Genomic DNA, 14,784 nt, shown 5'->3' with positions numbered 1-14,784 from the left:
ACCTCCCGGTGCGTACACCACGCGTGTGTATGTGATGGATCGCCTGAGACATCCCTCGATAAGCGTACGGTTAACGATGAGAGAGTGGGATTAGGGAGCGAGAGAAACCGTACTCCCGAATCGAGAGCGGGCATCTTCGACAACGATGAAATTCTCATCGGCCGATCGATCAGCCGAGAAGCCCCGCGCGAGGAAACACGAAAAGAAAGAATACGTTCCGTTAAGTCGAGCACGCGGATCTGCTCTTTCTTATCTATCGGGCGGATTATGCCTGTAATATCCGAAAAATGTACTCCCTTGTATTCTGGCGCGAGTTAAACAACGATTCATCACCGGGCTGCTGTAACAAGCCTAGCACATGGCTTGTGCTATTTCGCCGGCTTCGAAATTCCGTGGCGTGTTATACGAACAACAACGCCGCGGCGCAGGCGCAGGCCTTTTACTCCCTATAGAACGCGAACAACACGTAACAGACAGCAAAACGAGCACCGATATTCCGCAAGCGCTGCAAAAGCGCCCTGCGATATTTCTTAGGGAGGGCGGTAATGTTGCGTGCCGAATCCCCGACGAACTATTAAAACTGTCTGCACGTGCACTAAACTCCAAAGGCATGAGCGGATAATCGGAATGATGAGATTATTATCCGCATAGGTGAGCGTGTTCGGCGGACCGGCCTGGACCTGGCGCGACGAGAGGCAAGCATATTACCTCCATCAATTTGCGCCAGAGCAACCTGATCTCAACTTCAACGACGAAGACGTAGTACGCGCAATGCAGGTACGCCGCCATATTTCATCTAACAACAACAATTATCAGGTATACAAATCAATTCGCAGCCTTTGACTTGTGCAAGCGATGAGAAATCTTTTGTTGGTCAACACCAAGTTGTTCGGCAAGTTCTCCTATTGTGTTTGAAGGATTTCCTTGTAACGACTCAATTCCTCGTCTTCGTTTTTCTTCTTTTTTTTTTTCTTTTTTTGACCAGGACGTTCTTGGGCGGAAAGATCGGAATTACTATTCCGAAAAAGTTTTGATATCACTTTTTTATATGTACTCCCAGATAGCACAATGACATTCTCCGGAAATCCTAAGAGCATCTAGGACAGACATTGCGGATATCATGTGGATATCCAAATTTTATTTCAGGATATATTTTAAATGTTCTGAAGAAGAGAAGATGATAAGTAAACACTAATCTTTAAAACATCCAGAGAATATCCTGTCCACCGTAAAGACCTCTGTGGGATGTATTATAGATATTTCTTAGGCATCTAAAAGAAAAGAAAAAAACATAATGTATTAAATATACTGATTCAGAATTATATCGAGTTATATATTTCTTGTTTGAATTATAAATATAAGGAAAAATATACTTGAGTTGATTCTAAATCGGAATTGATAAATTGAATATTAATAGTTAATTAATAATAAATTAATATATTAATAGTCTAATTTCATTTCTAGAAACAAAACACTTTTTAATCTTTTTAAATTTTAATCCTTTAGAATTCTAAAACTTTGATTCTAAAGGAAATCGAATTATTAATATATTCAATTTGCCAAGTCCGATTTAGGATCGAGTAGAATGCTTTTCTTTATATTTATATTTAAATAGAAAAAACAGGAAGCATACGCATATATCTCAACATTACTCGGAATCAGCAAATTCAATAAGCTATATTTATATTGTTTATCTTTGAAACATTTTTCAGTAAATTGTGCTATTTAAATTGTTATGCTATCTGAAACTAACGATGGACATCTATAGAAGATTTATATTTTATAACAGTATTTAATATACCAAAATTATTTTTAATATTACACTATTGTTAATTAATTCAAATTATATACACGTGAATATACACGTGAAATTTTCATATAAAATATTTACAATAACACAACTGAATATTTTGAAAATATCCCAGGATTATCCTGAATATATCCTTATGGAGAAAATAGACTCAGATATTGAGTATTTACACTCAATTATTCGAATTTACTCTCAAATTTGGCTACATATATTGAGTTGACAAATAAGTTCGTTCGGTTTTTTAGAGTAGAATAAAACATAATTTTTTAATACACAAGATAAATTTTAATCAATTATATATTGGCCATCTTTATCGATGACCTCTAACCATCTTTCCACCAATTTCATTATGCCGCGTTCGTAAAACGTCTGAGGCTTATCGGCGAAAAACCAATCCAGGTGATTTTTAACGGCCTCTTCATCCTTGAAGGTTTCCTCGTTCATAGAGTTCTGCAGCGACCGGAATAAATCGGAAGAGGCAAGATCCGGTGAATACGGAGGATGAGGCAAAACATCCCAGCCAAGCTGAAGCAATTTGTTCCGAGTGGTCAATGACGTATGAGGTCTGGTGTTGTGGTGGAAGACGACACCCTTGCGATTTGCCAATTCTGGACGTTTTGTGCGGATTGCTTGGTTCAATTTCGTCAATTGCGAACAGTATACAGTTGAATCAATCGTTTTGCCTGACGGTAACAGTTCGTAACAGATGACACCCTTGAAATCCCACCATACGGAGAGCATTATTTTCTTCGGATGCAATCCCGCCTTCGAGGTTGTTTGCGGTGGCTCGCTGCTCTGCCCCATGATCTTTTACGCGTTACGTATTATCATAGACGACCTATTTTTCGTCACCCGTCATCATTCATTTAAAAAATGGGTCGTTTTTTTGGCGTTTCCGTAGCGAATCGTAGATGGATATGCGTGTGGTCAAGTTAGCCTCGGTTAATTGATGCGGCACCCAAACATTAAGCCGAGAAACGTATTCCAGCTAGCGCAAATGCTTTTTTACGCTTGTGTGGGATATATTCAATGTCGTAACAATCTCTCGTACTGATTGGGATAGATTTACTTCGATTATAGCCTTAATGTCACTTGAATTAATCTCGGTCAGGCGACCGGAGCGGGGCGTATCATTGACGTCGAAATCTCCAGAATGGAAATTGGCATACACATTCTGTTAAGGCATGATTTCCATATACACGGCATATCTTTTTATGAGCATCCGCAGCTCGTTTGCCTTTTTTAAAATAATAGAGCAAAATGTGACGATAATACACGTTATTTATTTCCATGTTCACAGCTACACAGCACACATAATACTGATGTTAGCCAAACCAAACACAGCACAACATAAACAGTGAAACATAACCTTTCAAATGTGTATTCGATTTGCACGATAGCACTGAGAAAAGAAAAGCGAATCCGCATGAAACTTACACTGAAACAAAAATCGAACGAACTTATTTGCCAACCCAATAATACTTAAATTTAATTAATTAAATTTGAGAGTAAATTCAAACAATTGAGTGTAAACACTCAATATTTAAGTTTCTTTCCTGTAAGAATATCCAGGATCATATTGAAATCTGTCTTGTGCTATCTGATCTATAAGCCTCCTACCCCTTCCACGAGATCTTCCTCTAAAACAGAGCAAGCATTTCCTTACAGCATTTTTTTAATCGAAATGTAAAAAATGCAATATCTGATATGCTGCTTATCGAACGACATCACGCTCAATACTTCTTTATGAGGTTATGTCGTCAGCTGTATAGTGGGTATATAATGTACAGTTATATGGGACTTTTCTCATTTTAAAAGTTAGCATTCCAAAACCCCATGCGAATGTAAAAGATTTGAATTTAAAATAGAGTTACACAGTTAACTAACCACAAGGGTCACGAATTAATTTGTATATCTAATAATTAATATCGAAATAATCGAAATAATTAATATCGAAATAATCAGGACAGTTCGATCGGATTTTTCGATACAACAAGCGCGATCGCGCGCGTCTCTGTTTATGATAGGCAATGGTAAATCTCTTGTGAAATTATCTATCCGACAATTATTCATCCGCAACATGACCCTGCGGATATTTGAATCGCGTGACTCGTCAATTGCGGCTCTCATCTGCCGAATTGGCACGATATCAACTGACGACTACGAGGTGGAAAGACGATTCAGGGCTCCCGCGTTCGTGAAGCCGAATATGGCCGGGAAAACTCGTAATTAAACGTGCCGGTCGAAGTCGGGCTATCAGATTATCTTGTTATCTTATTGTCTCGGATAACCGTGGCAAAACGGAGATGGCGGGATTACATCGCCGTTCAGTGTCACGAGGGTGAAAATAAATCCCGCTTGTATACGTGGTGTAACAGAATCGACTTTTTTCACTATCGGCGGGAGTTCGACAGATTTTCTATCTTTCACCGCGACGCGTGGTGAGAGAGAAATATGTCCCGTTTATTTTTTTTTCCTTTTCGCGCACTCTCCTGCCGAACGGCAATTCGTTCGTAAAATGACTCGAGTCTTGAGTGGAAAACGGCTCCGCGTGCGGTCGCGATTGGAAACGATCGACGATGAGGCCGTCGCATAACGCCGCGCCAGTTGGTAATTAACTTACTACGATGAATCGACGCCCGTTGAAACATGCAAAATGACGGACAAGTGTTTTCGCATTCTCAACACAATCGCATTGTCCTATTTAAAGCGGATGCAATTAGTTCGTCGTTGTGCCCGCGCACCGCGACGAGTGTGAAATTATTTCCACGGAGCCATCAGGAAGTGAATATGCAATTTGCCAATCTTTGTAAATTACTCATACTTATAACATCATGCGGCCAAATATTAATATTAGTGGCAATGTCGCCGATTTAATGACCTTGCCACACGTTATCAAGGTCATGCTTCTGACTAACTCGCGAATAGTTTCAATCATCGCTCATTGTTTATTAAAAAGGTATTAACAAAAAAGTTTCGTAAATAACATCTATTTTTCTGATACACAAGGTATATTAAAAATGTTAAACAATACATATGAGCGGGGGAGAACTCCGCCTCTTCCCCTGCACTTCCTTCTCAAAAAGAACCAAGCCTAATTCAACCTAAGCTGATCTGACCTAACCCAACCTAACCTGACCCAAATTATACATCTTTGCATATGGTTGAGCATTATGGGTTTTAAAGAAACCTTTCTAACAACACCCAACCATATGCAAAGATATATGAGTTTGGTTAGGTTTTTCAAGGAGAGAGTACAGGGAAGGGTTAAACCCTCCACTTTGTCGCTCATGTGCACTATTTAATATTTTTTAAAATGTATATTGTGTCGGAAAAATAGATTCTATTTACAAAATTGTTATTAACTTTTGAATACATTGAGCGATAGCTAAACTTTTTGCAAGTTAGTCACGGTCATATTCTTGAAAACATGTGTCAAAGTCTTTGAAGTCAATAAAATTACTAACGTTAATATTTACGTACACGCGCGCGCGATGGGTGCGCATTAGTGGAAAAGATGACGGTCGATAATGATCATTAGATCATGCGATAACGAATATCCAGCTGGCGTGAAGCCACACATGATCAATTATGATCAATTTAGCAAACAACAGTTCGTCCAGCCGAAATAACGACCTTCAGGGAAATTATTTGCACGTCGTACTTAATTAAAGGCGAGAGGTCAAGCCTTCCGCGATGCTCCCGCGTTGAATCGCACGCGGAATTTTATCCTTTTTTCTTTTTCCGCTACCTACAGTCCAAGACCGGTAGAATATTACTGCGCAAAGATTTCGTGGAAATTTATATTCCGCAATCACAAAATCGCAGCGCGCGCGAAGTAATTCAGGAAACAGCGAAATGGCGGAATATTTGGCCGTAATATCTAAAGCTGTAAAGTACGGTCGTGCACGCGATAAAATCCGAATTGGACGAACTATCGTGCGAGCGAATGGCTTTGTAAGTTCGCGTGATGGCAACTCGCGATCATTTTTGCGTTGCCCTGAAAAACTTGGCGAAACTCGGAGTCGCGGAAGATACACACGGAGAACGCCATATTGCTATGCCCCTTATTCTGTAATTATTAAAGTAACGTACACATCAGGCCGCGGTTCTCTTTCTTCATTACATGTGTATATGGTTCTCATTCTTCATTCATTCTTCATTCACCCGCACAACAAACGTCATCCGTATTTTATTCAATTTCTCCTCACCTTGGCCGCGAGATAGTTGCACAACGACGACGCAGTGCATGCTCGGAATTTTAATATTCACAAATTTCTTATGTCGCAATATTCTGTCTCGGAACATGCTACATTTACAACATAAAAGTCATGAATGGAACTGAAAGCAAACTATGCGCACGGTATTCTCCCTATCTACGTGATACACATTTAGCATCATCAGATGTTAGTAGACATTAAAATCACTTGTTAGAGAGGATGTTAAAAATAGGCCATGTGTAGACCAGTAGGGGAATCTAAATTAATCATTGGAAACTATTAGGTGTTTCGGTTAATTTTCGCTGTTCGCGCTTAAATGGCTTCAGCTGCAAATGTAATGAACTATGACAGCTGGAATTCATGCTATATTAAAGGTTAGACATTTTTTAATAGAACTCAGTCCACCAAAGTTTACTTTTGCAAACAGTGATATTGTTTTTGAATCAATTCATTCAAATGGAACAATAAGTTGTTTTTTCGATATATTCTCCTCCACTAATTTGATATAAAGAAAACTGCAGCTGAAATACATCGAATATTAGTGGGAACTTATAGTGACTCTGGTCCATCAGAAACAACATGTAGAGATTGGTTTCGACGATTCAAAAATAGTGATTTTGATGTGAAAGACAAGGAACGCCCAGGTCAGCCAAAAATGTTTGACCGCCGAACTGCAAGCATTATTAGACCAAAATTAATCTCAAACATTCAAGGAATTGGCTGAGGCACTAAATGTTGCAGTTTCTTACCGTTTACATACAATGAGAAAAATTCAAAAGGAAAGAAAATGGATGCCACATGAACTGATCGAAGCGAACATGTTGAACCGTGCATCCATCGCCACTGCTCTGATTGCCAGGCAGAAAAAAGTTTTTTGTACCGGATTGTCGCTGGTGATGAAAAGTGGATCAATTATGACAATCCTAAACGCAAAAAATCATGAATAGATCCAGGCCAACTATCCATATCAACGCTAAAACGCAATATTTACGGTCATATTTATGGTCCTGTATTTGGTGAAATTAACCTTTTCGCTACGACGGCCTTACTCGCGTAGGCGCTACCATGATACAGAGCAATCTCAACGTGGACGTACTTAATTCATATTACGTACTAGTTCATATTGTAATATCACATTGTGATAAAAAAGAACAATTCTATCATAACAATCTTGTGAGATTTTTGCTAAATATTTATTTACACCACGATGTAATTGTATCATTCTTGTATTTGATGGGATATATATTTTTATACAAATTTTTTTTCACCTCTCAAGATATAAATGTGCAATTAATTTAATTTTAAAATCAGATAAAGGGTACAAAATTTAAAAAACATTTCATGTGAGTTTCAGCAATCAACAATATATTTCGATTTTCATAACTTCCCTCCGACAATACAATAGGCAAATATTTGCTTTTCATGTTTCTACCAGATTCCGTAAATGACTTCCAATAATTAATTTATATAATAATAGATCCTGGATAGGATATTTAATGATAGACTTTGCCATTAATAAAAAAATTGCCTATTTTTAATATCTTTCTCTGATTTTACATTATTTTTATTGCTTATCTATTCGGATATGATGCCGAGAGAATTGTCTCCCACTGCTATTCCACTATACTAGACAATATAAAGATAAAGATATCGTGTGAACAAATTGTATACATCTTCCTGACATTAATTAACAGTAACATAAGTAATTCAACAATCTAATTTTGCTGACAACGGAGTTCTCTCTCTCTCTCTCTCTCTCTCTCCTATTTTCCCTCCCTCTCTACCTTCTTCTCTCTCGACTATTTCAAACACATCCAACTTTAATCACACAGTATTGCATAAGTAGTAATTGAATTTATATAAAACCAAAATTATTTCACACTTCATGTGCGAACCGTTATTTCTAGTAAGTGGATTTGTTACGACACGTAATTTAATCTACTCGAGAGCTATATGGGACTTAACTGAAGCATACAACGTGTTCTGTTTCCTTTGCTCTCAGGACGTCATAAGATTTTGGCTCAACAAGGGAGTGGACGGATTCCGGGTGGACGCAGTGCCGCATTTATGTGAGCATCAAGGCTTCCCGAACGAGCCGCTCACGGGCAACGCGAATCCGAACGATTATGGTTATACAGACAAAATCTACACGAAGGATCAACCACGTACCTACGAGGTGACGCGAGGCTGGCGGTCGGTGCTGGACGAGTACCCCGGCGACAAAGTTATGATGATTGAAGCGTATTCAAACATCACGATGACGATGAAGTATTACCAATACGGGGCGCACTTTCCCTTCAACTTCGGAATGATCACCGATACAAGTCGAGACTCCACGGCGGCCGACTTGAAAACGATGATCAATAAATGGATGCTAAACATGCCCACGGATGCGACCGCTAACTGGGTGGTAAGTCGAGCGAGAGAAACGAGAATTTGAAATGCCTGCTGTGCGTCAACCCGATTAGGCTGCGTGACACTTTTTAGCTAATCGAGATCCTAATCATTCATCTCGTCGCGACGAGGAAAGAGATGTGACGTTTCAGGCACAAATCAGCCTGGAGCAAGTGATAGGTAGGGAGCGATTCTTCGTCAATTCGTCGACGATTATTGCCCGTCTGCGGATTCGCCAGCAGTAAAAACAGATCCCGAAATATAAACGGAGCTGGAATCGTAAATCATTGCAGTGATAAATAATATTTCTCCTGTGTAATATATATTTTTTCAATTCTGTTAACTACACTTTTTATTTCTCGCTACGTTACTCCGTTTACATTTCAAGATTTCGAAAAGAAAACAATATTCATTTTTAATCCCTTTGATGGTATTTTACTATTTATTTGTGCCCCTGTGGGCGAGAAAAAAAGTGATCGGATTTTAAAGACATCTGATATCTAGAAGTTTTTCAAGTTACTAAATAAGAATTTGAGAACAAAGTTACAAAAATTAAAATGGCGGACTCAATATGGCGGCCAAAAATATCTTTAAATACTGAGTTTCATAACAATAAGATAGATTTAATTTTTTTGACCGTCATATTAGATCTGCCATTTTCAATTTTAATATTTTTACCTCAAATTCCTATACAGAATGTCACAAACCACTCGTACTATCTGATTTTTTGTAAAAGCGATATTTTAGGAAAAAATTTTTTGGACAAAAGTTGTACGGTTTCAAAAGGGACATTAACGACTGTATCATTTTGTTTACCGATGGTGCTACTTTCGAGATATTTACTAATCATTATTTTTCTTAAATGGAAATCAGAATTTTTTATTATATCATCTCTTTCACCAATTAATTTTTTAAACAACTTTTGTCTGAAACATTTTTTTATTTGCCTAACATTTTTTGAGATATTTAAAAAAAAACTTGGTAACTTTTTCAATATTCAATTTACGATATCTCGCTAACTATTTGTCGGAAGAAAAAGTGTTACTTTTTTACTCTACTTGGTCTCAAAAATATATTAGTCTCAAGAATATATTGGTATATATATTGTTACAATAGGGTCCTGACTTTTGATAATTTGATGATTCTTTGTTAATTTGATGAAATTTCCAAAAGTCGATAAGTTAACTAAAGTTAGGATATTATTACAATAATATATTTTTGAGACCAAATAAAGTAAAAAAGTTTAGTACTATTTTTTCTTCCAAATAATAGCGAGATATCGTAAGTTAAATATTGAAAAAGTTACCAATTTTTTCTTAAATATCTCAAAAAACATTAGGTAAATAAAAAAAATGTTTCAAACAAAAATTATTAAAATTAATTGATAGGAGAAGTTGATATAATAAAAAATTGGGATTTCCATTTAAGAAAAGTAATAATCAGTGAATATCTTGAAAGTGACACCATCAATTGTAAACAATTGATATAGATATTTTATGTCCTCCTTGAAACTATACAACTTTTGTCTAATATATTTTTCTCTAAAATGCTTCTTTTTCGAGATATAAGCCTGTAACTCTTTAACTCACTCGATATATTCAGCGGCTCAAAGAACCCTATTTTTATGAAAATCGAGCCAGTCAGTCGAGACATGATCGATATGCGCATTATTGCATCGATGCCCACAGGGGTACAAATATTTTCGATACATAAAAATATACATTATTACGTTAATGCCATCGAAGGAGTTAACGAGATCGTTAGTACAAAACTTCGCATAGCTAGCGCGAATTCGAATATCGAGTTGCGTGCTTTTCGCAGGCCGGAAATCACGACAAACCCAGATTAGTGAGCCGTTACGGAGAACAACGAGCGCAAGCTATGACTATGATGACTCTATTGCTTCCGGGTGTGGGTGTAACTTACAACGGCGACGAAATTGGTATGGAGGACACGTGGATATCATGGGAAGACACCAAAGACCCGCAAGGTTGCAACGCTGGTAAAGATCATTATGAGACAGCATCTCGAGATCCTGAGAGGACACCGTTTCAATGGGACGGCACCACCTCGGCTGGTAGGTCACCTAAATAACTTCTAAAAACTTTTAAAATTATCGTGTCGCCTCGCCCGTCGTACCTAGCGAGACACAATTCGTGCCAGTTGTCGCTTATGAGAACCAATCGTGAAAATCCGCCGAGTTAATTTACGGCGCTGAGACACCTGAGAGAGAAGATTCGCGAGCTCAACTTCCGTCGGCAGACATAGGATAAAAGTATCGACCGTTCGTGGAAATGACGTTATGTCGCTTTATAAATAGCGATATTCCGCACTATTATCAATTTCGAAATGCACTTTGCAGCCGACAAGACTGAGTGTCGCTACAAAACACAACACTCACAAATAAATTTTAAGCATTTTCCTCGTCGAGGACCGATTAATCGGCCGATAAATAGTGAGAAATCTCATTTAAATAACCAGTCATAATAGAAACCGGTTCGCGCCGAACGAAGTGTGCCGCTTTAACATCAATCTGTCTCGTATCACGAATAGTATATTCAGAATTAATATATTTGTCGAGTCGTATGTCAGATTTTGAGATTTCGAAAAGAAGGTGGGCGAGAAAAATTGTATTGCAATACCACCGCTTGTCACTTTGGATTTGTCATACTCACACAGCTTCATGAAAAATGGAAGAAAAAATAGAACACTTCATTGATACTTACGAAATCATTATACTATGATTACAATTACAAGGTCATTTTATGAGACAGCAGAAATAGCTCATATTAAAACCGTAAAAAGCACTGTGATAAAAAAAATCGAAAAAGATAAAACCATAAAAACTGATGGAATATATTCATCGAATCAAACATTTTCTTCTGCATATCGTGAAGAAAGTGCCAGAAATCTGTCGTAATCAATGTGATATTAATATATATATATATGATATTAATCGTTAACGATAGGAGAAATTTAAAGTTCTCTATGTGTAACTACGAAAAGAAACTCGACAAACTCGATTTGTCAAATTTCTTTTCTCATAAAAAAAAGTTTGCGTATTTTATAATTTTGCTATAATTTTTTATAATTTTTGCTTTTATAATTTTTTACTTGCCTATAAAAATATCATAAAGTTGACAAAGCAGAATACATTTGGGAAGAATTATTTTTAATGTACAAAAAGCATATCATCTTCGTCTCTAAATTTTTCGTCATAGACAGTCGGGTCAATCTGTCTTCAAGAATCAACTATTAACATGAATTTTCCATTGTCCACATATGATTTTATAATGTTATTTAAATATTCATTAAATAATTCCTTGTGCAGTTTGCTAGATTTTGAAACTGTTATGCATATATTTAGATATTTTTTTCATTAAAACATTTACTTCGTTTTGAATATGAAGGCCAAACTTGCCTGACCGTTCTTGTAAGCAGATGAACAAATAGGTAACACAAGCTTCCTGTTGCTGTTAGAGAATATTGTGCCGTATAAGAATACTTCATTTTATTTACATTCTGAAATTCTCCTTGTGTGGTTTTACTTTGATGAACTAGTGTATGCCTCACTCATATTCGATATTCACAACTAGTCTGGTCAGTATATCCTTGTCTGATCAGTAATAACATAATCTAAATTAAAATTCTGTATTATAGTATTGGTCTCTTCTTGAAACAATTCTGTTTTTACCAAAATCTGTTCTAAAGATGACTGATGATTCGCAGCAACGTATTTTATTATATACTTACTTCGAATATGCTCTCTTTTAAAATTTTTCACCTACCTTCCTGAAGCTTTAAAAGAAAAATTTGGCAAATTGCTGAATTGGTGCGAACCTGCTATTGCCCACTGTCGGAGAGTACGAGAGTTGTTATTTGCCGTAATTCTTTCCTTGTTTCAACAAATCGATCATACCAATTATGAATTTGTTGGTGTATATCATGTTTTGTTCCTCCTTGTTGTACTTGTTGTTTCCATCTATATAATTGGGACTTTGTTCCAATAATTTTGTACTTTTGGAAGCGATAGTACTCACGGATCATTTTGAATGTAATTCATGTAAGGTCATAGCTTTAATTTTCGATGCAAATGGTACTACATCGATCCTCGGTTTTTTAGAGCTACCGAATTTTTCCATATCTCGTGATGTTTTTGAAGGCGATAATGTCAATGATTGCAAAGTCGAAAATTCTTCATCAGTTTGTGATGTGTTCTCCTGCTTGTATAATCTCTTTTAAGCAGTTATACATTTCCTCTCCTAGAACAATAGTCTTTTCAAACGCACTCGGTTCTTCCACATATTCCAATCTAATTCCATCTTCTAATAGGCATTTCCTCAAATATTCAAAAAGCTTGTGTTACCACTATTTTGGCAGTGTATTCTTGTTGTTTGTTTGTTTTATCGTCCAATTTATTTAATAATGTGTTAAATTCTGTTGTTGATGGCTGTATACGTACCATTTTAATATCGTATTTTACAACACCCGAAAAAGATTACTATTTACCTTGCGATTGCTTCGAGCGATATAGATAACGCTTATTAGATAGATGTAACACGTGACGGTCGGTGTCAAAACTGGTGTCACTCTACCGGATCTGATTTATTTCTGGCACTGACGTTGACATCAATTTCTTTTTAAATATTTTCCAATAAAATCCTTCCACCAATCAAAGTGCAAAAACTAGGCTCTGTTTTAATCTCGAGGGTAAGTTGAGAAAGAAATCATCATGAATTCGTCTACTCCCTGGGGAAGGGAAGGGAGTACCCCGGATTCTTACCAGCTTCCCCACCAGAGATGTCTGGTCGTGGGGCTATTGACCACCTAGTTCCGGTTCCCCTATCCTCGTTACACCGAACTTCTGGAAATCCCCTCAGAATCCGAAACTTCTGACCGGATCACCCTGAGGTATCGGAAATGTTTTCAAACTGCTATTGTTGGCATCAACAAAAGTGCATGTATGTACAACAACAATGTATACATGAAATGTATACAACGAAAGTATACGCACGTGCTTATGAACTATAATCACACAATATTTCACTTTGTCAACTTTATGCTATTTGTTTTTACTGACAGGTTAAATATTATATAGTAAATACATATAACTGTGACAATGAAGCATTGGTATTTTGTTCATGGTGCAAGAAAGTTTTGTGTTTTTATGATGACTATCACCTACATATGAAATTTATAATAAAGGCAGAATAAATTGAATACTCCCTTCTTACCTTTTTATATTAAATTATATTATATATTTTATAATATAATTATATTATACAGGATATATTATATATTTTATAATATCATTATATATTATATAGGATATATTACATATTTTATAATATAATCATTTATATTATAAAAATCGTAGAACAACACACAGACAGAGCTTGTCGGGGTATAGAACGAACTGAGACGAATAAAAAAGTCTAATATCATTTTGCGATATTCGCAATAGTCATCGAGTTATTAATTATAAAAATCTAATGAGTGCGCACGCGTCGAGATGGACAAGCATTGTAGCCGTTCGGGCCACAGTGCGACCCAGTCGATCTAGCAATTGTTGCCGGTTACGCGACGAAACATAGGAAAGATGAAATAAAACTAGCACATAGCCGAATAGCGATATATTGTCCTTTCTCTTGTCCGTATAATTTAAATATAAAACAATATATATATATATATAGATGGATTCAGAATGAAAAATATTAATTTTTCCTCCATATAGAGTGTCTTAAAAATACTGGAACCCCCGAATAACTTTGCAGGATCAAGTTTTCATGAAAAAGTTTAAATACAAAAGTTGTAGAAAATCGAGTAACGAACTTGATGGTGACCCTGAATTTGACCTTGGCCATGACTTTGAAGGTCATTTGAAGGTCAACTTGCGTTTTTTAAATGGGAATCCTTATTTTTTATTACACTGTATTTTCTACTAATTAATTTGAAAAACTTTTGTCTAAAATATTTTTTTATTTGCCTAATATTTTTGGAGATATTTGAGGAAAACTTGATAACTTTTTCAATATTTAACTTACGATATCTCGCTAACTATTTGTCGGAAGAAAAAGTGGTATTAGACTTTCTTGCTTTATTTAGTCTCAAGAATATATTGTTACAATAGCGCCCTGACTTTTATTAACTTACTGACTTTTGGAAATATCAAAATCATCAAATTAACAAAAATCAGGGTACTATTGTAACAATATATTCTTGAGACTAAATAAAGCAAGAAAGTCTAGTTGACAGCTGAAACTTTTTGACTGTTATTCAGGAAGATGATATTTATAATATATGTAAAGCACAAGGCAATTGGAAATGCCTCCCCTAAACACGGGTGTTATCGAAATTTAT

The 14,784-nt window shown here is 36.3% G+C and overlaps 2 protein-coding genes across 13 annotated transcripts in view; one reads left to right on the top strand and one right to left on the bottom strand.

Moving 5' to 3' along the window:
- LOC105180927 (calcium/calmodulin-dependent 3',5'-cyclic nucleotide phosphodiesterase 1) overlaps window positions 1-14,784 on the bottom strand; it is a 215,567-nt gene that overhangs the window by 55,165 nt on the left and 145,618 nt on the right. The gene's annotated exons all lie outside the window — the stretch shown is intronic.
- The window catches only part of Hbg3 (alpha-glucosidase), a 36,177-nt gene that overhangs the window by 20,177 nt on the left and 1,216 nt on the right, over window positions 1-14,784 (top strand). For all 4 annotated transcript variants that reach the window (XM_025296619.1, XM_011137274.3, XM_011137275.3 and 1 more), the window contains exons 4-6: window positions 652-777; window positions 8,033-8,440; window positions 10,246-10,501. In XM_025296619.1, the coding sequence (XP_025152404.1) occupies window positions 652-777; window positions 8,033-8,440; window positions 10,246-10,501 (790 nt within the window). The remainder of the gene's footprint in view (window positions 1-651; window positions 778-8,032; window positions 8,441-10,245; window positions 10,502-14,784) is intronic.

The sequence above is a fragment of the Harpegnathos saltator genome, unplaced genomic scaffold (genome assembly GCF_003227715.2).
Source record: "Harpegnathos saltator strain DR-91 unplaced genomic scaffold, Hsal_v8.6 scaffold15, whole genome shotgun sequence".
Classification (NCBI taxonomy): domain Eukaryota; kingdom Metazoa; phylum Arthropoda; class Insecta; order Hymenoptera; family Formicidae; genus Harpegnathos; species Harpegnathos saltator.
Note: the sequence above shows the minus strand (reverse complement) of the source record. Positions and strands in the feature narration are given on the sequence as shown.